Consider the following 24,870-nt stretch of genomic DNA (forward strand, 5'->3'; position numbering starts at 1 on the left):
GTCTCTGTGGAGGGACAACAGGGATCTACATAAAAGCTTTCAGGATGTTTCTTTCCATCACATTTAAACGGGATTAAATGGGATTATTTAATAATGGGATATCACACTCAAATAACACATACAGTAATCACTCTAAGAACAACTGGCACCTGCTGCATTAGTACCTTTCAATTGTACATGCTGCAGGAAAAGGAAGGAACCTGCAGGAAACAGGCTCATAACCCCAGACTGAGCATATACAGATGTGTTGCTGCTGCTCTGGTGTCCTCTCACAACCACCAAGAGGTGCTCTTGACATGAGTTTCCTTCTGCATGTGCAGCAGGGCACACATCTGGGGTTTCTTGTTCCCTCTGCTGAGTTTGAGGGAGATGCTAATGGGAATTAATTGCTCAGTGAGACACTTTTGTTCTGGGAGGCTTTCAGGGTCCTGAGCTGGGTCACCTCAGAGCGACCTGGATGTGCTGGGTTTGCATGGCACCCACGTGAGACTGCAGAGCAGGGATGAAATGCATGATGCTGCTTTTCCCCAGCAAGGATACAAAGCAGTGAGGACCACCTATCTCTCCCTTTCTGGGGTGTTCTGGCCCCTCAAGGATGATGGAATAAAAGTAAGGGGGCTCTTTCAGAAATGATGCTTGCACATCACAGCCCTGCACAGGAGGGCAGGAGCTGAGCAGGAGGCTTGTCCTTCAGCACAGACAGGATAGCAGGGAGGATTCTTTCATGGAGGCAGCACAATGCTCATTTCTTTGCATACACAGGACATGGTCACAGCATGTCTTCTCATCACCCTGGATATTTTTTGATGTGACCTCTCTCTCAGGCAGTCCTGAGTGGCCATGAGAATCTTTCTCTGTGTATTGGGTGCTCACCAAGGTAGATATTAATTTGCTTCAGCCTGACTGGGCTGCAAACTGTCCCCACTTCCTATATTCCCCTTTTGCACCTTCCCACTTCCCCTTTGACACAGCTTCATATCATCTGTCTCCTGCTTTTAGTTCTTACTTTGCTGCTTCTCTTTTCCAAAATTCCCACTCCTCCCCATTGCTGCTTCCCCTCCCCCGTCACTGCTGCGGTTTCTCAGACTGCCACAGTTGCTTGAAAAGCCTGCCCTGACTTAAGGGCTCAGATCATAACTGAAGTGGGCAATGATGTTCTGCAGTCCCTCTCAGAGAGGCTGTGGAGTTGTTTCATACAGAGTCTCTTTTCTGATGGGGCCCTCCTCTCCAGCCTAAATTTGTTCTATAAAACAAAAGCTTAGAAAAAGAATGAAGTTTCTAATCCAGCCTCACTGAAGACAAGCTACCAACACTTGCATGCATCATAAGCAACTCAGCTTGCAAAAGGTGCTTACTTAGTCTTGTTCCTGTCTTACTCATGGGCTGTTCTGGAGACCAGCCCTGCTGCAATCAGGGGCAGGTGGTGCATTCCTGACCTCGTGCTGGGGAGGTTTCTCTGTCTTCTGAGTGTGACTGCTCTCAGCCTTTCCACTTTGGGCCAAAACAGCAGTTCTGCTGCCATCTTCCTACCTGGAGCACTGAAAGAGGTTCACCTCCTCCTCCTCATCTTTTCCCTTGTGGATCTGGGTAAGCAGAAGAGCATGGCACAAATCTTTGGGCTTCATGTTCTTTGTGATAGTTGTTTCATACTTGTACTCCCCTCAGTCAAGAAATTGTTCACAGACACTTAATCATACCACGGTTTTGTGGCTTGACCTTATCTGGTTCTCTGTAGTTCTGCAGGTCCCAGTGATGCTGATGTGGGTTTTCATTCCCAGGGACATTTTGCTATCAGCCAGTGACAACTCCCATCTTGCTGATGATACCAGTGTGCCACTTTAATATCAATAAATACAGATCAATATCTGACTGTGCATTGTTTCCCACAAGGTGCTTAGACAGTTGAACAACATTTTTCACCTTCCTGTTGTAGAAGGAAGGTAACAGGGACTAAAGATTATATGTGTAAATTCAAACTTGAGTGTCAGCTGCATGACTTGATTCCCCTCCCTGCTAGCACCCTCTGTATGTTATCAGATTTTAGATACACTGTGTTTCATAAATACATATCTTTACTCGTAAGAGATGATGTCTTCTAGGAAGGCTGCACCAGGGAAGTGAAAAGAGCTGTTTAGAGTACTAAGAAAATCTATAGCTACTCTGTTTTACAAGACTTATATTTCCTGAAACACCAAAGTAAAATCTTGTGCTTCCCTTCCACCATTTTATTTCAAAGGCATAAAGCTTCAATCTTGCTGCACTTTCAAGTCTAACAAAAAAAAAAATAAAAATCCCTCTGGCTCTTCATTCAAGTTTATCAGACTCTAAGTGACCCTTCTGTAATCTTTATAAGAGGGTTTCTTCTTTCCTATGGCCTTTTATAATCACCATCTTTCTACCTTTAAAATAGACTCCAGTCCCTAAACCCATACTGAATGGCAGCCTAAGCCTCCTGAAGGGGCTATTGAATTTGAACAGGCCTGTACATTGTCGCTCTGTGGAGCCTTGTGGGAATACAGCTGATATGCTCAGCACAGAGAAATACATGGCACTTTGCCCCTGCCTTTATGCCCTTGAAAGCAGTAGGAAATATTTATATGTCCTTTTTATTTACACAAATATTTTAAGCCTGTACCAAGCAGCAGCAAAGTGCATGCACATCGTTAATTTGATATTTTCCATCATGACCACCAGAACAACAGATATTTCTAGCTCAAATTTAAGTTTTTGTGTGCAGTCAGGGAGCATGTGGGGAGAAAAACTTGTCCTGGCACAGGGAGTAATGCCTGGAGTACTGATCTGCAGCAGTCTGCCTAATCTGCCCATGCTTGATGAGGTGAGAGCAGTGGACCAGGCTGGATACCCCCTTTGCACACATTGGCCCTGCTGACAACCCCCCTGGGAGAACACACATGCTCTGAGCCACTGGCTGTGGGCAACTCTGACACACCATACAGCATTTAAACCTCATTTTTCCTAGGATACATTTGATCCTGTATCCCAAGGGCATAATTAGTTTTCATTTGTTCTTGTCCCTTCCTTCCTTCCTTCCTTCCTTCCTTCCTTCCTTCCTTCCTTCCTTCCTTCCTTCCTTCCTTCCTTCCTTCCTTCCTTCCTTCCTTCCTTCCTTCCTTCCTTCCTTCCTTCCTCCCTTCCTTCCTCCCTTCCTTCCTCCCTCCCTCTTCCTTTGGGTGTTGTCACCTACCTTTTTTACTTGAAATAATGAAAGTTCTGTTTTGTAGTCCATTCATGGTCTTCTCATGCCATGCCCACAGAACATGTGACACCTTGAGGGCATTTTCTGACACATTGCTGGCTAGGGTAGTGTTGGTATCCATCTGAGTTGACTACAGATCTGTATTGCCTGTCTGGGATGCTCAAGTAGACTGACTTCTCAACTGGTTCTAGGTTTCCTCAAGAGAGGAACTGGTTGTATTGCTCCAGGGTAAGCCTAGAACTGAAGTAGTTTGTCCACCATGAGAATTAGTGGAGGACTAGGGACCATGACAGGGAGGCATACTTTCCCTGAATTTGGAAAGAATCAGAAACGCTCTAGAGTTAGCTTATTTACATGATCTTGTCTGTTGTGTACCCTCATGAGAAAACATCTCACAGGTGCTTTGCTTTCACATGACATAGACTCATGCAGTTTTTTATCAGTGCATTCCCCATTCAGACTCCTCTGGCTGAAATAACTGAAAGCATTTAATGTCCATCAAATGTTACAAGCAAGGCTACCAGACCCAGAGGAATGCAAGTAGTGGAGGTGATCATTGAACTGAAGTAGGAGCAAGGTCTCCAAACAGGGCATTCAGGCATTCCAACAGACAAGTGGGAAAAGCTTTGAGAAAGAAACATCAAGGAGCTAAAAGATGAAGGAAACGTGGAGGAGAGACACAGGGCCAGGTTTTGTACTCTGCTGGAGTGGCTGGAAGTACTTCTGCAGTGCACAGAGGGATCCATTCTGGTGTTTGCAGGTCTTTGTGGTTTGACCTGCTCACAGAGTGTGTAAGAACAGCCCTGATCAAGCTGCCTGTATATGGCTCCTGCCTTTGTGGCAGGCAAGATCATGTAGGGTCACAGCTTGTGGTGACTGGGAGTGGGGCTGTGGCCAAGCCTCATCCCCAATGGGCTGCAGCTGTGAGCAGCATTGACAGCAATGAGCCATGGAGCGCCCAGGGGCACTGACCAACCACCAAAGGGAGCAGAGGGCACCCAGGTGCAGTGCATGGACATGAGGGGTATGGAAGTTTGGGCTAAAGAACAACAGGAGCAGATGCTTGCAGCCTTGTGGAGTGAGCTGGTGTTACTCTGTGTGGGCTGAAGCAGTCTGAAATTGTATGGTGTTGCTCTGTATATCATGGCCATCTCAGCTGTGATGTATGCTGTGACAAGATCACATCTTTCTAGTGAGTGCTTCAGGCTGACGTGTCTGCTTGATGTCAGCTGCAGTACTGCTGAAACTACTTTTTTGTAGAAAAGGGTGGTGGAAGGAAGGACTGGAGGTTATACACCAGAACCAGCTCCAGTGAAGAAACTGGGGGCTGTGGGCCAGTGAATTCTCCTCTGTGCAGCCCAGAGTCTCAAGACAGAAATTTAGTTTGCCAAGAGTAGGGTATTGACAATTTATAGCCCAAGTCACAAAGCCTCTAATAGCTTTTAGGTGTGGCCATTTCGTGTAATGAAGATCTGGGTGAAGACATGGGTGTAACAGCTGGAAATGACTTTGCATTCATGTAGCTCACTCCCTTTCTCTTTTTTCACTCCCAAGTTTCTAACTGCTTCTTAGTAAATATTTTTAAACTGGCTATAGAAAGTGAGTCCTAAATGCACACCATCAACTCTTCCTAAGGATCACAGGTTATGACCCTACCCACAGCTGCCTGTGTAAATTAATTCTGGATTTCTGCCACTGCTTGACATGTATAAGCTGGGGATATCTCTTGCTCTTCACCGGAGCTTCATCCAAAATCAGCACTGAAGTTTGAGCATAACTACAGCTTAGAGCAAGTACAAGACACTGGGAGGAAGGGAGGGCAATCTGTGTCTTTCTTTCTGAGGCTGAATGGCCCCAGAGCAAGGGACAAAATCAGGGAATAATTTTGGAAAGTTTTGGTCTATTTCCCTACACCCAATTTCATCTCAGTATGATCTGTTGTAATCATCCATTGCAAATTTTCTGTATTTTTCAATTTAATTATTGATTGACAATATCTCTTTTTGGGAGTGTTTGTTCAATTCTGTTCATTCCCTTTCCTGAAAGAAAATTCTTCCTTTCAAGAAAGGGAATGAAATCTTGTGATTTCAATGAGGATCAATTGGGCAAGCTTCAGTCTGTATTCCTGTGCTTCAGGTCATCCCATTGGATTTTCTTATTTTCACATGCTGTCAGGTTTGTTTGGTTTTTTGTTTGTGTTTTTTTTTTTTTTTTATTTTCAATTTTTCAGTTTCTGTTCTGTCTCTTTGTTTTAAATTTTTCAAAATTTCTTATTTCATTCCTTTGGGAATTTCATTCAAGAAATTCCATTCATTTCATTCCTTTCATTCAAGAAAGGGAATGAAATCTTGCCATTTAAATGAGGATGAATTGGGCAAGTTTCAGTCTGTATTCCTGTACTTCAGGTCATCCCATTGGATTTTCTTGTTTTCACATCCTGGCGGGGCAGGGTGGGGGGGGGGTAGTTTGTTTTTTTTTTATTTCATTTTTTCTGGTCCAATTCTGTCTCTTTGTTTACCTTTCCTCAGTTTAGGGATTTCATATGGAATAATTTTGGCATGTTTTGCTCTATTTCCCTACACCCAATTTCATCTCAGTATCGTTGGTTGTAGTCACTCCATTTCAAATTTTCTGGATTTTTCAATTTCATTTTTGATTGACCATATCTCCTTTTGTGTGTGTTTGTTCAAGTCTGTCCTCCGATTTCATTCCCTTTCCTGAATGGAATTTCCTTTCAGAAAAGGGAATGAAATCTTGCAAGTTCAAAGATGATCAACTGGGCAAGCTTTGGTTCATAATCCTGCACTTCTGGTCATCCCATTGGCTTTTTTTGTTTTCACATCCTATCAGGTTTTTGTTGGTGGTGGTTTTGGTTGTTTTTTGGGGGTTTTTTATTTCAATTTTTCTGTTTCAATTCTGTCTCTGTTTACCCTTCTTTCCTGATTTTAGGGATTTCAAAGAGAATAATTTTGGCATGTTTTGCTCTATTTCCCTACACCAAATTTCATCTCAGTACCATTGGTTGTAGTCATTCCATTTCAAATTTTCTGGATTTTTCAATTTCATTTGGGTGAATTTTCTGGTATTTTCAATTTCATTTTTGATTTACCATATCTCCTTTTGGGAGTGTTTGTTCAAGTTCTGACCTATGATTTCAAGATTTCCTTCCCTTTCCTGAAAGGAAGAATTTTCGTTCAGGAAAGGGAATGGAATCTTGCAATTTAAATGAGGATCAATTGGGTAGGCTTTGGTCTGTATTCCTGCACTTCAGGTCATCCCGTTGGCTTTTCTGGTTTTCACATCCTATTAGGGGTAATTTTTTTGTTTTGAGGTGGTTTTTTTTTTATTATTATTTCAATTCTTCTGTTTCTCTTCTTTCCCTTTTCTACCTCTGTCTCTTTGTTTACCTTTCTTGCCTGATTTTAGGGATTTCAAATGTGCCATAATTTTGGCACCTTTAGTCTATTTCCCTACACCTAGCTTCATCTCAGTACCATTGGTTGTAGTTACGCCATTTCAAATTTTTTGGATTTTTCAATTTCATTTTTGGTTGACAGTATCTCCTTTCTGGAGTGTTTGTTCAGCTTTGTCCTCCAATTTCAATATTTCATTCCTGTTCCCGAATGGCTGCTAATTCCAGCTCTCTCACCATCAGGAATATTGCTAAACCTGAGAGAGGACTGCATTTCTTCTTAGTTCTCTCTATCCTTACTTACAAGGTTTCACATGAAAAACACTTTGTTGGGGGGAGAAGGGAGCAAGCCTTTAAGATACACTGAGCATTGAGCAAGGCAGAAGAGTCAGACAACCTTATCCTGCTCTCCATCAACCATCCTCCACTTCTGGAGCCTTCATTCCCATCCCTGCCCTCCCCTCTCTGCTGCTGAATTAACATAGGAAGAATCTTCCCTTTAAAATGAAATCACTTCCCCAAGCAGATGGGTTTTCTGAATCAAGAACTTCCTTTTTCCCTCTCTCTCCTCTGAGTATCTCAGGCCAAAGCCTCTCACCCTTCACTTTAATCTCCTCAAACAAAGATTCCCAAAAAGCTGCTGGGATGGAAATGCATTTGTGCATTCGCATTTAAAAGTAAATGATGAGCCCCTGTTGGCTCACTGAAACAGAGTTCCTGCACTGCCACAAGCTTGTCACATATGACGGGGGGGAGGACAAGGAGGGGAAGGAGGAGTCACAGGGAAACCCGCCCCCCCAAAGCTGCTGCGGTTGTGTTTGCTGCCTCCAAGTTGTTTCAGTTCTGTTAAGCATCTGAACAAACCAAATACAAGGAGGAACACCAGCTGTGTTGCAAATATATCGTGCTCTTCAGGATGGACCTTTGTCCTGCTGGTAAGCCTCAACCATTGTGTGTCTTTTTTGGGGTGAGGGCTCTGTGCTCAGTTTGATGGAGAAGAGCACACCATGAAATCCCAGCAGCCAGAGTGGATGCTGTGGCTGGAGGAATGACATGCTGGAAGATCCCTGGTGGTACAGTTAGTTGCTTGTCAGTTTTCAGCATTAGGCATGGGTTTCTTTTTACTTGCTCTCCTTTCCCATCGGGAGAAATTTCCCCACGGGTTTGAATGGCCTTTGTGCTGAGAGTGTTCCTGCTCTGATTCCTTGGGCCAGCGGTGCTGGGCTGAGCTGGGAACTGACTCCTTGGTGTCAATGGCATATGTGACACCTGGGGTGAGCATTGTAGGCTTTGGCTGCTCTCACTGAACTCTGGCAAGCTCCTCCCTGGTGTTTCTCTACAGATGCCAGGAGCTGGCTTGCCTTTGCAGAGCCTCTCATGCAGTTGGGTATCCCAGTGCATGGGTATCCCACCTGTGCAAGGCTTTTGGTACTGGGGCCTCCCTTGCTTTTGGCCATGTTAGAGGTAGACAACTGTGTTGGGGTTCTGGAAGCTCCAGGTGATCTGCAGGTGGGCCTGCCTGGTCCTGAAATAATCTCAGTGGGCAGATGTGAGTGAGGGGAAATGAACCGCATCTGAGGAACTGAGAGAGATCTTAGGTTTTATTTCCTGCCTTGGCAGGTGGTGGATAAAGTGGTCGGGATTCAGCAAGGAAAGGCATGCCACCAGACCAAACATTTCCAGCTTCTGGCTCAGGAAGCTCTGAGTGTGTCAGAGAGGGAGAGCTGAGTGGGAACAGGCTGAACAAAGGAAGAAAAAGGATCACCTCGCAATATCTCTTCTCGTTCTGACTCTGTCCCCTCAGGCTTTTATGTATAGGATATGGAGAGTGAATCAAAAAGCAGTGCCTGGTTTCAACAACTGTTGAGTGCTTTTTAGCTCTAAGGTGCGTAGCCAAGGAAAGGGCATGCTCAAACCACATACCAGCCTTGCTTGCCAGGGAAATTGGTGGTACCTGTAGGAGCTGAGTCCTTGCCAGCATCTGACTGGTATTGAATGTTGGTGAAAATGGGTTTCTTCTGATCACCCAGCCCTCACTATCTGAAAGCAGCTGTGGACAAAGGTTCTGCAGGACAAACTGGGCAGGAGGATGGATAACTGATATTTTGCTATTTATTCTGGGGTATGCCTTCGACAGAAACTGGGGGTCTCCTAACTGGTATGTGTTACTGTATTAATTATGTCTTGAAAGTTACACATTCGAGCAAGTGTACTTTCAAGAAAGTATGCACACTGCAATAGCAGAATGCAATCCTAGTCAGGCACCGTGAGGGTTTGCTCAGTTCTGGGTAGGGGCAGAGCCGGGAGACAGGCAATGCCTGGAAAGATGTGCTGGCTCTGACTGATGTTTTTGCTCAATCCCATCCTGTCATTCCACAGCTGGATGAGAAAGTGGGTTTGTTTGATGCTTGAACTCCCTTGGGAGCCAAGGCTGCCACCAGAAGCATTTTCCAGTGAGCTTTAGAGTACTGAATGCATTTGGAATTGCTCAGTTGTGGCATGATTGTCCTGAAGGTCAGAGGTGCCTGTACACCTTTCTCTGGGGCCACTGGTACCTGGAGACGTGATGGTCCTGTTACGTGCACATCTGTTTGCAAGTAAGGCTTGATGCCTTGGGGAGGCTGTTCTCCCTGCAGTGTGTCTCGTCTTCCAGCTTCCTTCAGAACCCTCTCAGGACTGTCTGAGTGAGGCCACAGAGCTGGTGTGCCAAGCCCTTGAGCTGGATGTATGACACAAAGGAGAGCAGACTGGTGCTGTGGTGTCCTGTGCTGGGATGTGTAGTCAAAAGTCACGGAAAGCTATCCTGAAGGATGGGTGTAATTTGTCATGTGAGATAAGGGGACCAGTAGACAATATAAATTATTCTTCTCAGCTTTCTCCCCATAGCTGAAATGTGCAAATTAAATCTGTTGGGATTTATATTGAATTTCTTCTCACACGAGCTGGCAGAGAACTGTGGAGTGCTGCAGGAGGGAGATGCACATGGCTGGAGGGAATTGAGTGGAAGGCTTTGTCATCTCTCTGCTACTAGACTGGTACCTATATGTGGAGGTGGTGGTCTGTACTGGAGATTACACAGCAGCCATATCAAAAAAGAAAACGAATTTCAGGTGAAATTTTTCTACCAGGGAGCTTCCTTCAAGCAGAAGCTGCCTATTGGGCTGCTCTGCTTTTGTGCTGCCATGGGTGGAGGTGCCCAAACCCTTTAGCAGCGATACTCAAAGCCCTCCAGTGCCTTGCAAATGAGCCTGATGAACCTTTGCTCTCATACCACCAGTGTGTAACATGGGTCTGCAGCGGTGACACAATCATTCTTCTTAACCTTCCCCTGCTGCTCCTGCAGTTCGTCCTTCCAGCCCTCCTGGGTGGTCATTTCCCACTTACCTCTGTGCTTCAAAAGCCATCTCCCTATTCATATAATTTTCCCTGGAACTGAAAGCCACTGAACACCTGGGTGGTTCAGCACAGCCTTTTGCAATGGGAAATGAAACCAGCAAACACAGAACTCTCTGCTCGCCACACAAGTACCCAGATGTTTGGGCAACTCTGAGCTGCCCCCTGGATGGGGAGGCTGAAGGCATAAACCACACAACTGGAATTGAAGTTTGTGTCCTGAGTGACAGCACTGAAAATACAGTCCTGGTCAGTTTGTGAAGAACTGGCAGGTCTTTCTATGTGGGTCTGCCCTGAGAGTGGGGAAACAACCTCAGGAGCAGGTGTAAGACCCACAAATGTGATGCTGATGCACTTTCCTTTCAACATTTGCTCTCTGAAAATAAATTCCAAACAACAACCTAATGTTCTCTCTGGAGAGGATACTAGCCATTTTTTGTGTGTCTGAACTGGAAAACTTCAGTGTTGGTTGGGCTGACAACATCCTTCTGAAACCTGTGTGTGTTTTTGTGGTGTGTTCTTCATCAGGGTGAAATTTCCCCCTGTGCAGAGAACCCTGACCAGGGCTATGCTTCATCTGTGTGCTGATCTAGTCCTAGAGGGAAGTAGAACTGAGGTGGTACTGAGGACTTTGACAAGGCATGGACCATTTTCTAAAGCAACCAAGGACTTAAGCTGACAAAGACCGTCTCTGCAGCTCAGTCTAAATTGCCCTAAAAGTTTGATCCATCCATTTTTTCCAAACTCTGTCACCCTTTCCTATGTTTTTACCCTTTGATTCCTTCCCCTTCTCTATGACTCCTTCTTTTTTTCCCCTGCCCTCGCCACACACACAGTCCTTCCCACACTTTTCTCATTCTGACAAACTCGGCAGGCGGGAGTTGGGGTTTTCAGATGTTCAGGAGGAAGGGGGCCTGCATTAATTACAGCCTTGTTGGGGGTCGTGTGGGTGAGATGGCATCCCCTGGGAGCCTCATGACTCTTTGAGATGCTTTAGTAGACACAGAACAACTGAAGCAAAGCAACCAGCCACACCACAGAGTTTGCTGATGGGGCGGGGAAGGTAAGGTTCTTCAGGGTTGTCCTCCTATGGTGCTTTTGTGGAAAGAAATACAGGGCAAAAGGTCTTTGTTGTAATTTGTCAGGGAGTCACCCCAGTGATTCCATGATTACAAGCCCTGACAGGAGTGAGAGAGATACAGCTGGAGAGATGGAGAGGTTGGCCTGATCTCCTGCAGACACCACAACTGCAGGATACAGAAATTAAGCTGAAGAGCCTGGGCACTGCTCAGAGGCGTAGGGCTGACATTTAAAGGGAAGTCAGCAACCCACCAGACCCACTGCATGTTTTTGGTTGGTTTTCTTTGTGGTTTCTTCTCATTTGTTTGTTTGTTGTTTGCTAACCTTCCTGCCTGCTTTGGTTTTCCCCTCACCTACAGATTGACTGTTGCAAGCTTTTGGATGCCTTTTTCCTTCCCTCTTGACTGGCTTCATCAATATTGTTGCTCTTCACAAGGGCTGCTTGCAGGGCTGGGAGGGCACGTGGGTCCTTCCCAGCCTGGCTTCATGCTGGCTCCTTATCCTGTGCTTTACCCCCACAGACTCAGCAGCCTCTCTGCAGGGAATGCAATGCTTGAAACCATCAGAAAGAGTGGCAGGAAAGAGGCTGAAGTCTGAGAAAAGTAACAGGAACATACTTAGCACATGGAAACCCAACCAGCCAGGAGGATAAGGGAGAGATTAGGATTGGGGAAGGAGAGTCTTTCTGAGCTGTTGTGGCCATGACAGGAAAGAAGCATACTAAGATGATTGCTCTTGTTGCTTTTCCTTCTGTCTGTCACGGCTGCTTCCTTCCCTTTTTTTCTTCCACTCACATTTATAGCAGTTGTTTTGCATGTGAGATCCACACTAAGAGAATTTCCAATGCAACTGGTGCTACTTCCCCTTTTTCTGGGAAGACAGGAGGCCCAGGGGATTTTGTTTTATGAAACAGTGGAGCAGGGCATCCAGTGACTTGACCTGGCTTCCTGGGGACGCTTTATCTTACCGTGTTTAGGTGCAGCAAGGACCTTGTCTGCAAGTTCACCAGTGATCTCCAGTGCTCTCAGCCTTCTGCAAGCTCTGCTTTTTTCCTGGGGCCTCATCTTCTGCTTTGTCTCCCCTCTAGGGCTACAGCCTTCTCATTCTCCTCGCAGAAGAGGCTGTGGTTCACCTGGATTATATTTAGCAGCAGTACTGTCACCCCATTTTTTAGGTCTTTTGTGAATCATATTGTGGTTGCCTTGGTTTTGCTGCTATTTGTTTAAATTCCTGTACATTACAAGGAAGCCTACTCATATTTCTGCATTTTCTGTTCACAGAACAACTGTTCACAGAACAGCAGCCACTCAAAGACATTCCTTTTTCAGCAAGGCTTTCATCCCCTAGATCCTGCCCTCATACTTGAAAAACCTTGATTTTCTCTCTTAAGCAATTTCTGACTCTAGGTGTGGCAGATCAACTCATGAAGCCAGTGGTTTCCTTGGGAGGTTTGGATGTAGATGAAGTTTTTACGTTGTAGATTTTCAGTACCTAAAGATGACTGACATAACCACCAGAGAGCACTTAGTGAGACCTCTTCACCGTGCTCAGGGTGAGCAGAATTGGCTGAATAGGCAGTGGGTGCCTGCAGGGTCAGCTGAGAGGGCTGTGCAGAGCCTCTGGCTGCAAGGAGAGGGGGTATGGTCTGTACTGCACACTCTGGAGAGAACCATTTGCAAGGCAAAGGTGAGGTGCAGTGGTTGCAACAGCAGGGAGCACAGAAATCAGAGTTGCTGTGGAATGACACTAGAAGAAGGTAAGTGCTGAGAGGTTGGGGCAGCTTTTTCCATGATATGTTGGCCCCAGTAGAGTTTTCACAGGAATCTTTTTTCTTTCAGAATCAACTGGCTTGACTGGGGCTGAAGAGGCTGAAATAGAGACAATCAGGAAGCACAAGCAGGAGCTTTTGGATGACATTGAGGTAAGGACCATCCTGTCCCTTGTGCCTGCCTAGCCTTCTGAAATGTATCTTCACCACGGAGCATCTTTGCTTAACAGTCCAGGCCATGCAGAAGTGTTCTTGCAAAAGAGACATTTTCTCAGTCACGTTCCAGCTTCAGTTTTAAACTTCAGGCTGCCCTGGCCTGTTTGCCACCAGGGTACATCCAGCCTGTGGTACTCTCTGCTGCATGAATCATCAGCTGCCCCAATGGGATGCTTGAGCAATCTTGAGCTGGGATTGTATATGTAGGAGTAAAGAAATGTCTTCACTAAGTCGTACTGGCAGGCATCTGGCTCAGCATTTATGATTCTTTTTAATTACTGATTACCTGCTAATGGCATATCAGTCCTAGTTACCTGCAGCATCCCCCTGTGTTTATCAAACTTTTGTTTGCTTTGTGGACCTCTAGCAAGTCCTCCATGAAGGATCCTGTCTCCAAAGAGGTCTCATGGCAGGACCTTCCACACAAGTGTCTGTGGCTGGGACTTGTTTTCCTTTTTTTTTTTTTTAGCAGACTCAACCATTTCTCCAGCAGCTCCTAAAATGTCTGAAAGTAACAGATTCAAAATCAGTCACTAAGACTGCATCACAGCCCTGCATGGTGCTGTGCCCTTTCTATTCCGTTCTGCCTCCACCATGAAATGTGGTTTCCCGTTTGAGAGAGCTTATAGCACTGAATCATTGGACTTGGACTGATTTTTTTCCACAACATGAAGCTGTCCAGATGCCTAGGGAATAGCTGCAATATTTCCTGGAATGGAATAAAGGATTAAGCCAAACTACATGTTACTTCTTGGGCTTCCAGACCTCCTCTCTCTGCTGCAAACCAGAATGGTCTCTCATCCCTCTCTGCAGAACAGAATATGAATGTACGTGCCTGGGATTTGCTTGTGTGTGTTTGTTTCTCTTCAGTTTTCACAACAGGCAATGGGCACTATAAGAGCAGGATACTTGAACAGGAATACTACATTTTTTTTGCCCACTATGGACAGAGAAGGGTTGCTAGACTGCACAAACCCATGCTTTAAAACCCAAAGCCATTAAGCAATGGAATACACAATGGCCAGTGGAGCAGAGTGAGTTTGGATGAAAAGAGTGCCATAGAACAAGAGACATTTTCCCCAGGGGATTTTTTTTTTCACAATGTATCTATCAGTACCCTTAAGGACAAAGACTTGGGAGCATATCTGGGGGAAGGAGAGGAGGGAAGAGAAAAGAGGATGGGTCTTGGCTTGCCAGTAACACTGCCAAAAGACGGCAGTGAATAAAATAACAAAATTGATAATCATTTGAAAGTAATGAGCTAAGATCATGGTTCTGTTACATTTGTGCAACACCTAAAACTTAGTAAGGATCACTCACAGCTCTGGGGACCAATGAAGCACAACAGAAGGTGGCCAGAGCAAAACTGAAACCCAGAAGCTCTTTTAAGTTATGGAATACTGCAGAAATTCAGTTTCTCTATCTGATTATGTGCTCCATCCACATCCTCATTCCTTGATGAGAAAGATTATTTTATGACAGATCCTTTCTTCCCTTGCCCTGTTCTGGTTGGTATGGGGAAGAATTTGGGTGATTCCTAGAAGAGAGCTGTGGTGCACTTTGGCTTTGAAGTAGAACATAACTGCAGGATGGAAACAAGGAGATATAGACACTTTCATTTCCATGGTAACACAGAATATCCAGTCAAGGCAGCCATGGTCTGTCATGGGCCTAAAGGAAAGTAAATTCCACAATTGATTTTTTTAAAATCTGGCAGTAATTACTTTACTCCTTTTCTCTTTTTTCTCCACTGAACAGGATTGTCTGCTCAATGGTATTTAAATGACAGGTACATTAAAAATTCTGTGTTTCACAATACAGCCACTTTAGGTTCATATTGATCGCACAGTTGCCAGTTCCACTTCTCCTTTCCTGGATGTGTAGCAGGGCTATGCAAAGTAAAAGCTCAAAAGGACTGGGCACAATGGAAGGATTCTTGCATCTGACATTGTTTGAGGAACTGGAATTGACAGTGGGGCGAGTTCTCTGACACTTGCCACACTGATTAAGCTTGATTTTTCCAGTCTTGATTGGCAATAGGCATGAGAACATCCTTCTGTCTCTCTTTCCAGTTGCTTTCATCTGGAATCCAGCAGGGTCATTCCAGAGCAGTGCCCATTTCGTAGGCATCCTTGGCTGGTCATGACCACCTGACCTGTCCTTTTCCTGTGACTGAGGGAAGAAGTTAGACATACTCTTACGCTTCCTTAGGCTGTGTCTGCTGTTTTCCCCTCCATTGCCTTCATCTTCCTGATACTGCTTTTGCAGAAGCTAAAGGAGGAGATTGCTGAGGTGTTTGCAGAGATTGAGTGTTTCCAACGTGGAGAGGAGAAGCAAGTGGCAGACAGTAATCCTGGAGAGCAGATCAGGTGAGTGGAATGAGTATTCCTTTGCTTACAAAGTCTCTCTTTATAAGTTGAAAAAACAAAAACTCTGATTGGATTTGGTTCACAACAACGTCAGGGAAATGGGCAGGGAAATGAGGCCCTTCTATTCTCAGATTTCTCATTATTCCTGGATAGTCAGACACCTGTCCATGTGATATCTCACCTTGTGAGTGAAATGACATGGTCCTTTATTCTAAATTTGACTTTTCCTTCTTTTTTGTGTTCACAGCAAGCTGTCACAGAGGGATAAAATTCTGTCCCTGGGCCGGAAGAAATTCAACATGGATCCTGAAAAGGTAGGATTTGTTCATTTCACCTGTGAGGGTAAAGCTGGGAGGAAGAGCCTCTGCTGGCTGCTGTTCCAGTTGCAGCCACTGATGTCAAAGGAACTGTGGCAGGGGACTGTGGGGATGGGTTCCCGCCTCACTGAGGCTCCTGTTGGGAGCAGCCTCCATCCACCCTGCCCCTGACTGAGGTCTTCTGATATGATCAAGCTGTGTTGCCTCCCCCCACCATGGGCTTAGAGGCCACACCATGCAATTCAACCCAAACCTAAGAGAAGTAAAGGGAGGATGCTGTGACGCTGCCAGCATGCCATGAGAGCTGGACTTCCTTCAGCACAGCCCTTCTGACTGTCAGAGGCTAGGAGCTTGCTATAATGTGATAAAGGAGGATGAACTAAGAAGGTGAGAAGTTTTGAGAGTGTGTCAGGTTCCTGGGCTCGTTCAGAACAGGAGAGGACAGAATGCCTCTGTCATTTTGGAAACAGTTTTGGTTGAATTGTGGAGTGAACATAGCTTTTCCACTTTCTGGAGCTCTGACCAGCTGTTCAGGAGTGAACATAGCTCTTCCACTTTCTGGAGCTCTGGAGCTCTTGACTGGTGTCAAGGCTCCATAGCCTTCAGCCCTCTGCAGAAAGCTCTAAAACTATCATGATTAACTAGAGAAGATGTAAGAAAGTTCCCTCTTCCTTCCTTCTCATTAGTGGAGCATTTTTTGAGCTCTTTGAGGAAAACTACAAGCTGTGATCAAACAATAGCTGATCATCAGCTCACCACCACAGCCAACATCTTGAGTGGCTGCTGCTTTGTGTGACAGCTCTTCATGCCTCCTCTGTGCCCTGCTGAGAGCGCCAAGGTGCCTTCCCCAGGGTGCACAGCCCAGCTGGAGTGCTTGCCAGTCCCCTGGACGTCCCTCTACCCGTGGAGTTGTCTCAGAGCAGCTATGTCAGCACTTAGAGCCTGTGTGAGAGTTGGTTTTGTTTTGCCTCTCTGCCTGACCTTGGTTTGCAGCCCCTGAGGCATCTCTCTCTACCATGCTGTGCAGGAATGCCTAAACTAACTCTAACCCCAGTTTAGCTTTCTGAGTTCAGTGCCACTCAGACTGATCAAACTGTTACATCCTCTGTGTCTGTATAATGCAGATCTCTGATTATCGCCTCCCTCTTGCTACATGCCATAGAGTGGGAGGTGCTGCAATGCAAGGAAATTTCTTTGCCCCTCCTTTCTAAGGTTACACTCCATCCATGCAATGCTGATACTTATAAATGAGTTCCTCTCTCCAAGATCCCATGGAAAGTTCCTGAGGCTGGAGGAGGTAAGCATTAGGAATCCAGTTGATAAACAGCTTTGGGGAGAAACATTTTCTTCTGGAAAATGGGGTCCCATCATCACTGCAATGCTTTCCAAAATTAAATTGATCTTACTGAAAATCTGTCTGGGGAAAAAGAAAGGAAAATAGAGTGGAAAAAATATCACAAAAATTTTGATTTCTTTGTTTTAAACTGCTTTTTCTTTGGGGCATTTTAAAAATAGTTTCATATATATTGCAAAAGAAAGTGAAATTATTCTCTTGAAGTAGAACATGTTGATGGATCTAAAACAATTTTCATTCTTTTATTCTATATTGCAAGGAGAATTGCAGTGTGGTCTAGAGAACTGCAGCATTGTGAGATATTGTCAAGAATCTTTTGAAAAAAGCCTCAACTTTTCCTCTGGCTTTAAAAGTCATGAAATTCTCTCTAAAATAGGATATTGACTCTTTGTACAACCCAACTCACAACCTCTATATTTCTTAAAAGGCATATTCCATCCTTATTGTCTGGGAGGGATGAAGCTGAAAAGATTGCAGACTTCTCTGTTCTGTGGCATAGAAGAAAAATCTAATAAAAAACTGTCTCAAGTTGTTTCAAGCCCATATTTTTGTCTGAGTACATTTTTTTTATTATGCCTTCTTCTTTAAAATAAACAGTTTTTCTTTTAAGTTAAGTTAATTTAGGGGGAAAAAAGACATTTAGGAACAGAACACGAAGACATTTTGATTGAAAATATTAAAATTTATTATTTTGACTTTTTCTTTTTGGACTTTAAATCTACATTGCCCTATTTTGTTTGAGTTTCCATTGCAGTGAAACATTTAGCCAAATCTAGGGATGAAATGAAAATGGGACTGACAACCCATAGTGGATGAAGAGGGATTGAATGAAGATGAGAACATGGCTGTGGTTTCCCATGAAGGGAGTGGGGAGTAAGAGAGGAGCAAGTACACTAAAGCTAAGGAAGGCTGATATCAGAGTGTTGGGATCCTGTTTTCTCAATAGACCATAGAGCTGCTTTACTTCCCCATCTTGCTTCTCCTTCCCAGGGGATCCAGTACCTGATAGAGCACCAGGTATTGTCCTCAGACCTTCAGGAGATTGCCAGATTCCTCCACAAGGGTGAAGGCCTGAACAAGACAGCCATTGGGGATTACCTGGGTGGGAGGTGAGCAACCCAGGATGAGGAGACCCCTTGGATGCCCTGTCCTGCCTGGCCCCTCTGAGCTACCATTTTGGATGACCTGTGGCAGACCTCATCCAGGTGCCAAGACTGAGCATATCTCCAACCACAGTGGGTTGGGTGGGCTGGACACCCCTGGGAGGGTCTTTAGAATGTGACTAAGGCTGGCTGTATGGGCTACCTTTTCTCCTGCCTGTAATGGGATCAGTCATCCCAGAATGGAGCGTGCACCTTGACTTCTTCTTGGTCAGAGAGGAAGTGAGACTGGGATGGAGCTAGGTGCATGTTGTCACACCAAGGGACATTCAGGCAGAGCAGGGTCAAAGCTCTCTTCTGACCTTTTCCCTCTATCCTCTCCCAGGAACCCCACAAACATTCAGATCCTGCAGGCCTTTGTGGCATGTCACCAATTTGCCAACCTCAACCTGGTGCAGGCGCTGAGGTGAGTGAGCGTGCAGGGGACAGTGCTGGAACCCGCTCAGCCACTGGCTCTCACCACGCAGGAAGGTCAGGAAGCCCTCTTGGGCTGGAGTGGGAGCTTCCCAAGGCCCTGCTGTGTGTGTTGGCTCCAGGGCTGTTACTCTGTGAGGTGTCAACAGTTTCTCAGGGGGGTGGGAAACACTTTCATTGCCCCTTGATTCGGTTGCCCATGTGCAGAAGAGTGGGTCACTGTGATTTCAGTGTCTGGGGGATGAAAAAGGTTATTTCTGGCAGCAGGAAGCATCTGTCCTCAGTGCCCGTTACATCAATAACAAAGTGACTCTATTTTAGGGCACTTGTTTTATTAAGGCTGCCTCCTGGCAAGGCTCTTTCTCCTGAGGCCTCTGCTGCCTTGCAGGGCTCTCATTAGGGGAGCAGAGCCATGATTTCTGGGAGCCTTAGTTCTCCTTCCTGCATTCAGGGTGTTGGACCATGATGTATCCAGGCAATTTCCAGAGAGGCGCAGAGCTCCTGCTCCATGCCCTGTGTTGTCTCCCCAGTGTGATGGGGTGACTTCTCTTATCTTTGTGGTGTGGCACGGGTTGAGGGGAGGCACCCCTGTCCCTTGGACCCCATCTGACTGGTGCTGTGACACTCTGCTCCTGACAGACAGTTCCTCTGGAGCTTCCGACTGCCTGGGGAAGCGCAGAAGATTGACAGGATGATGGAGGCCTTTGCCAACTGGTACTGCAAGTGCAACCCAGGAGTGTTCCAGTCCACAGGTAGTTAGGGGACGAAGGCCTGTACAGCTGAGCTAGGCTGTTTGCCAGGGAGAGGAGCCTTCCTTTTCCATTCACAAAGCACAGGCAGCATCACTAGGAAGTGTGTTTCCCCTTAAGCTAAAGGAGGCAGCCCAGTTCTTGTGAAGATTTTCAATAAACTGAGCATCTTCAGTCCTCCTTTTGCTACCATGCTCCAGGCCCTCCTGATGGGCACCAGACTGAGAAGGGCTCCCAGCCTCACATGAGGTGTTACCTCATCCCAGCAGGGATAGCACTGACAGATGTAGGTCTGCAGAAACTTTCCTGCTGGCAGAGCTGTTATTAGACTGCATCTGCCCAACATTCCCCATTATCCTAAGAGCATGGAATCACCTCCCTCATAGGATATCAACTGTGTCCCTCTTTCTCCTAGCAGAGGGAACCCTTCTTCTCCTACAAATGAGAGGATGACTCTCTTCTTCAGTGACTAAAATCCAAGCCACCTGTGGTGTGGATTGATCTGCCCTCTAAGACAATTTCCACCCATGCTGCTTTTCTTTCTCATTGCTAGATACCTGTTATGTACTGTCCTTCTCTATCATCATGCTTAACACCAGCCTGCACAACCCCAATGTGAAAGACAAACCCCACTTTGAAAGGTTTGTGTCCATCAACAGAGGCATTGACAATGGAGGGGACCTGCCAGAAGAGCTTCTAAAGGTAAGAGGAATTCCCATTCTCTCATCCCCTGGGTCCACTGAGAAGCAAAGGTGCAGAGACAGGAAATGCATCCATTAGCAAAGCTACAGCTGGCATTTTCCTGAAGGCTCAGCAGGCATGGGACCTGCCCTGTGAGGCAAGGTAGAGGTGGGCAGCCTGCTTAGATGTGTCTGCCTTCACCCAAGGAGCCTGAGCAGAAAAACTTCTGTCTTGTGTCAAAGGGGCTGCCTACATCCCACACCTGGGCTTTGCTGAGCAGCATCCCCTCAGGGTAGAGGCTTTAGATCTTTCTCCAGAGTGTTATTTCTTTCAGGCAATTTAGGGAAGGTGCAGAAGCCTGTAGTCTCTTTTTTTCCCCCTTGGGTTAGGATTTGTGTAGTAAATGGTGGCAGACATAATGATGTGAACAACATTTCAGTATCCTTTGAAAGCAGTAACCTGCCTCCCTGTCACTGCTGTATGAATGTCACCCTTTGTGCCCCTCAGTGCCAAAGCTTTGGCTCTGTGAAATGTGCCTCCTTGTGGCCATGTAGGTCTACGTGCTGGTCTCCCGGCAGCATTTGGCACCGCCAACCCAGGTTCTAAATGGGGCTGCACCTCTGCCTTGCTGAGTCCCATCCTAGTGCCTTCATACTACCCACAGCAGCACTTGTGACATGCTGGGTTTGCTCACTGCAGCCTGTCTTGCTACGGGAGCACCATTTTATGGCTGTGGTTTTCCAAACTGAGACTTTTTATGGCACAAGATGCAGAAAAGAGCTGGTGACCCCCCTGGAGACCCTGTGAGGTGCAGACTGGGGACTGTTTTACCCCCAGTGCTCATCGTGTGCTCTCCTGCCCTTCACCCAGCTTGCCTTGTAAAAACAGAGTGGTGGACCAGAAGGACCTAGGATAGTGTGTACAAGCTTTATCAGAAATCAGCCTTTCTCTCTCTGTCCTTCCCCACCCATGCTCTGTGGCAGAATCTGTTTGAGAGCATAAAGAACGAGCCGTTCTCCATACCAGAGGATGATGGCAACGACCTCACCCACACTTTCTTCAACCCTAACCGTGAAGGCTGGCTGCTGAAACTAGGTAAGGGGGGGGACTCCCCTAGCTCCTCTGACTCCCCGTTTGCCTGCCTCCCACCACAAATCTGCCCCGGGAGCCTACCGTCATCTCCTCTCTGCTGTCCTTCACTCCTGTCTGCTGCCGCGGGCTGAGGCTGACACCTGCTGTTGAAACCAGCTGCCTGCTCCCTCGTCCTAGCTCCTGCAGCCTCTGTCTGCTCAAAAAGGGACTCAAAAACATAGCCCTCCCCATTCCCAGACCCATCAGAGCAAAACTGGCTCTGCGTGTGAGTGTCTATCACAGTGGTGCCATGGTGTCTCCTTGGGGCTCAGCTACAGGGAGAGCTGGGAGGGTGTGACTGTGTGCATGTCAGGAGCTTGGGGGAAGGACAGAAAAATGTGTGACTAATGGCTCCTGAACCTCACTGCCTTTAGGAGGACGTGTGAAAACCTGGAAACGCCGCTGGTTCATTCTGACTGATAACTGCCTGTATTACTTTGAATATACCACGGTAAGGGCTTAACTCATGGCTGGGTGGTTATGAGCCTCTGAGGGGCCAGGGAGGAGCAGAGGGTAGGAGGCAAGTCTCCCCCATTTTCCCTGTGCTCCCAGACTGATCTCACACCTCCACTCTCTCCTGTGGAGGAGGAGAGAGGCTGGACACTGCAGCTGTGGTCTCCTCTTGACTAAACTTCCCATTGTGTCAATGGAAGGGGTGTCCTATGGCATTATTCTGCCCTTGTCACCTCCACAAAGGCCCACACAGGGGGAATCAGAGAGATTCTGAACAGTGGCATACATTTGGGGAGTATGTTGGGTGTTAATTCATGTTTCCTTGCCTTCAGGACAAAGAGCCTCTGGGCATCATCCCCTTGGAGAATCTATCAGTCCGGAAGGTGGATGATCCCAAAAAGCCAGTAAGTGCCCACTGGCTGGCACCCTGCCAACACAGGCTATCAGATGGTTGGAGGGAAGAGAAGATGCACACAGATTACTCCTACCCTATACAAATTGCTCATGTTCTACTTCCTTCTCAGAGGGAAGGTGCCGTTGCAAACTGCCTTGTGCCCCCATCTAGACATGGCTGTGTTTTTAATTTATGTTTTTGGTGTGAGTAGAGAGCTGTGCTTTGGCTGACTGTATTGTATGTTTTCATGTGTGTATGTGTGTGTAGGGGGGCAGAGATGAATGCATACAGCTGACTCCCTACTTATTTTGCACCAGGAGATGTGGGTTTAATTTCTCTCCTCGGGATTCTCCATAATGAGTTACAGCTCATGTAGACCAAACAGAACTGTTGGTGTTAGGGAACTTGCCCAGGAAGTGACTCATTTCTTCTGTGTCTTTTGTGGATACCCACTTTTCAATGTGTCATGGCTCTGGGAAAAGTGCCTTCTATCTGCGTGGTGGCAGGCAGAAAAGAGGATGTTGCATCTACTTAAGAGGGGGAGGGATTTTCATGAGTGGAGTGGAGTGGAGTGACAGATCCTAGAAAGTGTGTTTTGAGAAGTGTTGATGCCCCATCTCTCCATAAAGCCTGGTTTAGTGTCCAGTTGCTCAGAGGAGGGGTGTGTTTACGTAAGAAGGAAGGTCATCTAACTCATAGGGAAATTTTTGGGATGGGGGAAGATAAGGTCTGTTGAATTTTGGAGACTCCTGCCCATTGAAAGCTCTCTGAGCCTGTTACCCATGGTTGAAGGCAGCAGTCTTCTTGATCCCCTGTCTAATCCTCCTGCTCCACTTTGTTTCCTTTCCATCAGAACTGCTTTGAACTCTTCATTCCCAACTGCAAAGGGCAGAAGATCAAAGCCTGCAAAACAGATGGGGATGGGAAGGTGGTTGAAGGCAAGCATCAGTCCTACAAGATTTCAGCAGCCACTCCAGCAGAGCGTGATGAGTGGATTGAGGCAATACGGTGAGGAGAGCTTGAGGCTTGAGTTGCCTTTTTTCAGCCCTAGGATCAAGTGGTCACAAAGTTTATTTGGTTATCTTTTATCAGAGCTTGAAAAGGGGGGTGGAAAGAAATGTTTGCAGTACAACAGCTATGGTATTCCTTGACTTTAAAGAGTTTTGAGGTCCCTTCTGGAGAATCTCTAGCCACAGCTAAATTCTCTGCTGTAAGTCTGCAGATCTCCAGTCCTACATTTTGATAAGTGGTGTCTCTGTGCAAGTTCAGTTAGGTTGTCTGTGCTGCTCTCCATCATTAAATCTCTTACTTTTGCTCCCATTTCTTCTAATTTCCAGGACCAGCATCACACAGGATCCTTTCTATGATCTGGTCTCTGCCCGTAAGAAAAAGATTGCCAGCAAAAACTGAACCATGACCTGGTCACAGCATCAGAAAGGTGGAGGTTATTGGACGGCTTCCCTCTCACACTGGGCTCTTCCAGTGAAGAAATTTGGGAGCTTTGGTTCCATCTGCCTCCCACTTGGCAGGCAGATGACTGACAGGACAGCTTGCCCTCTTTGCCTCTTCCCCTTCCAAACTGAAGGCAGAGGCGCAGGCTGCAATCCGCTGAGGACTCTCAGAGCTGTGGGCAGGGGGTTGCCCATGTCTGAACATAAAGGCTCAACAACAATTGGCCTTTGGGTTCTCCCATGTAGCCCCAGACATGTGGGACAGGATCTGAGAGGAAAAAGGAATGTCTGCACAGTGTCTCCAGCCACTCCTGTTGTCACACCAGGCCAGGGTGTTTTTATGTGAGGGACCGTGTAGATTCTCTTGGAGCTGAGCATCTCCCAGTCAGTTGCAGAGCAGAAAGGCCTCAGTGGTTTCTCTTCCATGAACAGATGTGTAAAGATTGTGGGGTGGAGGCCACTGATATTTAGAAACTCGCTGTGAAACCAGAGGTCAAGGTGAGATAAGAAGCCCTCAGTTCAGAAGAAATCCCTCTCTCCCCCTTCCTAAAACCTGTAGTGATGGCTGTAATCCTGGGAAGTCCCTGCTCTGTAACTGTGCCATAAATGTTAAAAAGTTAAAGATAATTGAATCCCTATTCAACATAAGGGCTAACTGAGCATAGAGATGCTGTGGGACCAGGAAGCTCTGGGTGTTTTGTCTCTCTTTTTTGAGACTCAGGGACCACCACAGATTTCCTTAGGGAAGAAACCCAAACTCTAGCTCTCCTCCTGGCTGATGGCTCCCTGACAAAGGTTGGTTCCTTGAGCAGCTCAGAGGCCTGGGTTTTGTATCTGAAAGTTTTGCAGTCAGATGGCATGAAAAAATGGAGGTACATACACCTACCTCCCCACCAGCACACACAGATAGAGGCATTCATTCCCATCTTCATACAATGGGTTTTGTCTCTTGTGTAAAGAGAGAAATAAAAGTGCTTAAAACAAGTCCAAAACTGAGGGTAACGTGGTCATTTTCATGATAAAGTCAGAGGATGTGAGATAAGAGTATCACATTCCTGTGCCCAGCAGAGCAGCCTGAGCACTGCTGCAGTCTCTTGGCTTTTTCCTTCCTGCAGAGGGCTGTATCTACCAGGCAATCTGCAGCAAGGCCAGCAGAGCCCGATTATTCATTCCAGCTCTTTTTGCCCAAGCCTCAGGAATGCTGAATTAATTTCAAGAGGCAGGGAGCGTATCTCAGAGCTGAAGCATGCGCTCACCCTGGAGAAGGAGCGTGAAGGTTTTCTTCTGCTCATGCCTGCAAATGTCTCCTGT

General features: G+C 46.4%; 1 protein-coding gene across 1 annotated transcript; it reads left to right on the forward strand.

Moving 5' to 3' along the window:
- The first annotated feature begins 7,272 nt into the window (after positions 1 to 7,272).
- Positions 7,273 to 24,538, forward strand: CYTH4 (cytohesin 4). Its single transcript, XM_066549942.1, has 13 exons — positions 7,273 to 7,564; positions 12,941 to 13,023; positions 15,355 to 15,455; positions 15,703 to 15,769; positions 18,117 to 18,235; positions 18,612 to 18,692; positions 19,340 to 19,452; positions 20,003 to 20,151; positions 21,114 to 21,225; positions 21,636 to 21,712; positions 22,047 to 22,118; positions 22,962 to 23,116; positions 23,446 to 24,538. Exons 1-13 carry the CDS (start codon positions 7,546 to 7,548, stop codon positions 23,516 to 23,518), a joined length of 1,221 nt encoding a protein of 406 aa, XP_066406039.1. The 5' UTR covers positions 7,273 to 7,545; the 3' UTR covers positions 23,519 to 24,538.
- The last annotated feature ends 332 nt before the right edge of the window (positions 24,539 to 24,870 follow it).

Source organism: Molothrus aeneus, chromosome 5 (assembly GCF_037042795.1).
Source record: "Molothrus aeneus isolate 106 chromosome 5, BPBGC_Maene_1.0, whole genome shotgun sequence".
NCBI lineage: Eukaryota > Metazoa > Chordata > Aves > Passeriformes > Icteridae > Molothrus > Molothrus aeneus.

Excerpts from the sequence above, each read along its gene's own strand:
- CYTH4 (XM_066549942.1), top strand. Across the intron at positions 13,024-15,354 it reads AGCTTTTGGATGACATTGAG|AAGCTAAAGGAGGAGATTGC; the intron begins GTAAGGACCATC and ends CTGCTTTTGCAG. Across the intron at positions 20,152-21,113 it reads TGCCAGAAGAGCTTCTAAAG|AATCTGTTTGAGAGCATAAA; the intron begins GTAAGAGGAATT and ends GCTCTGTGGCAG.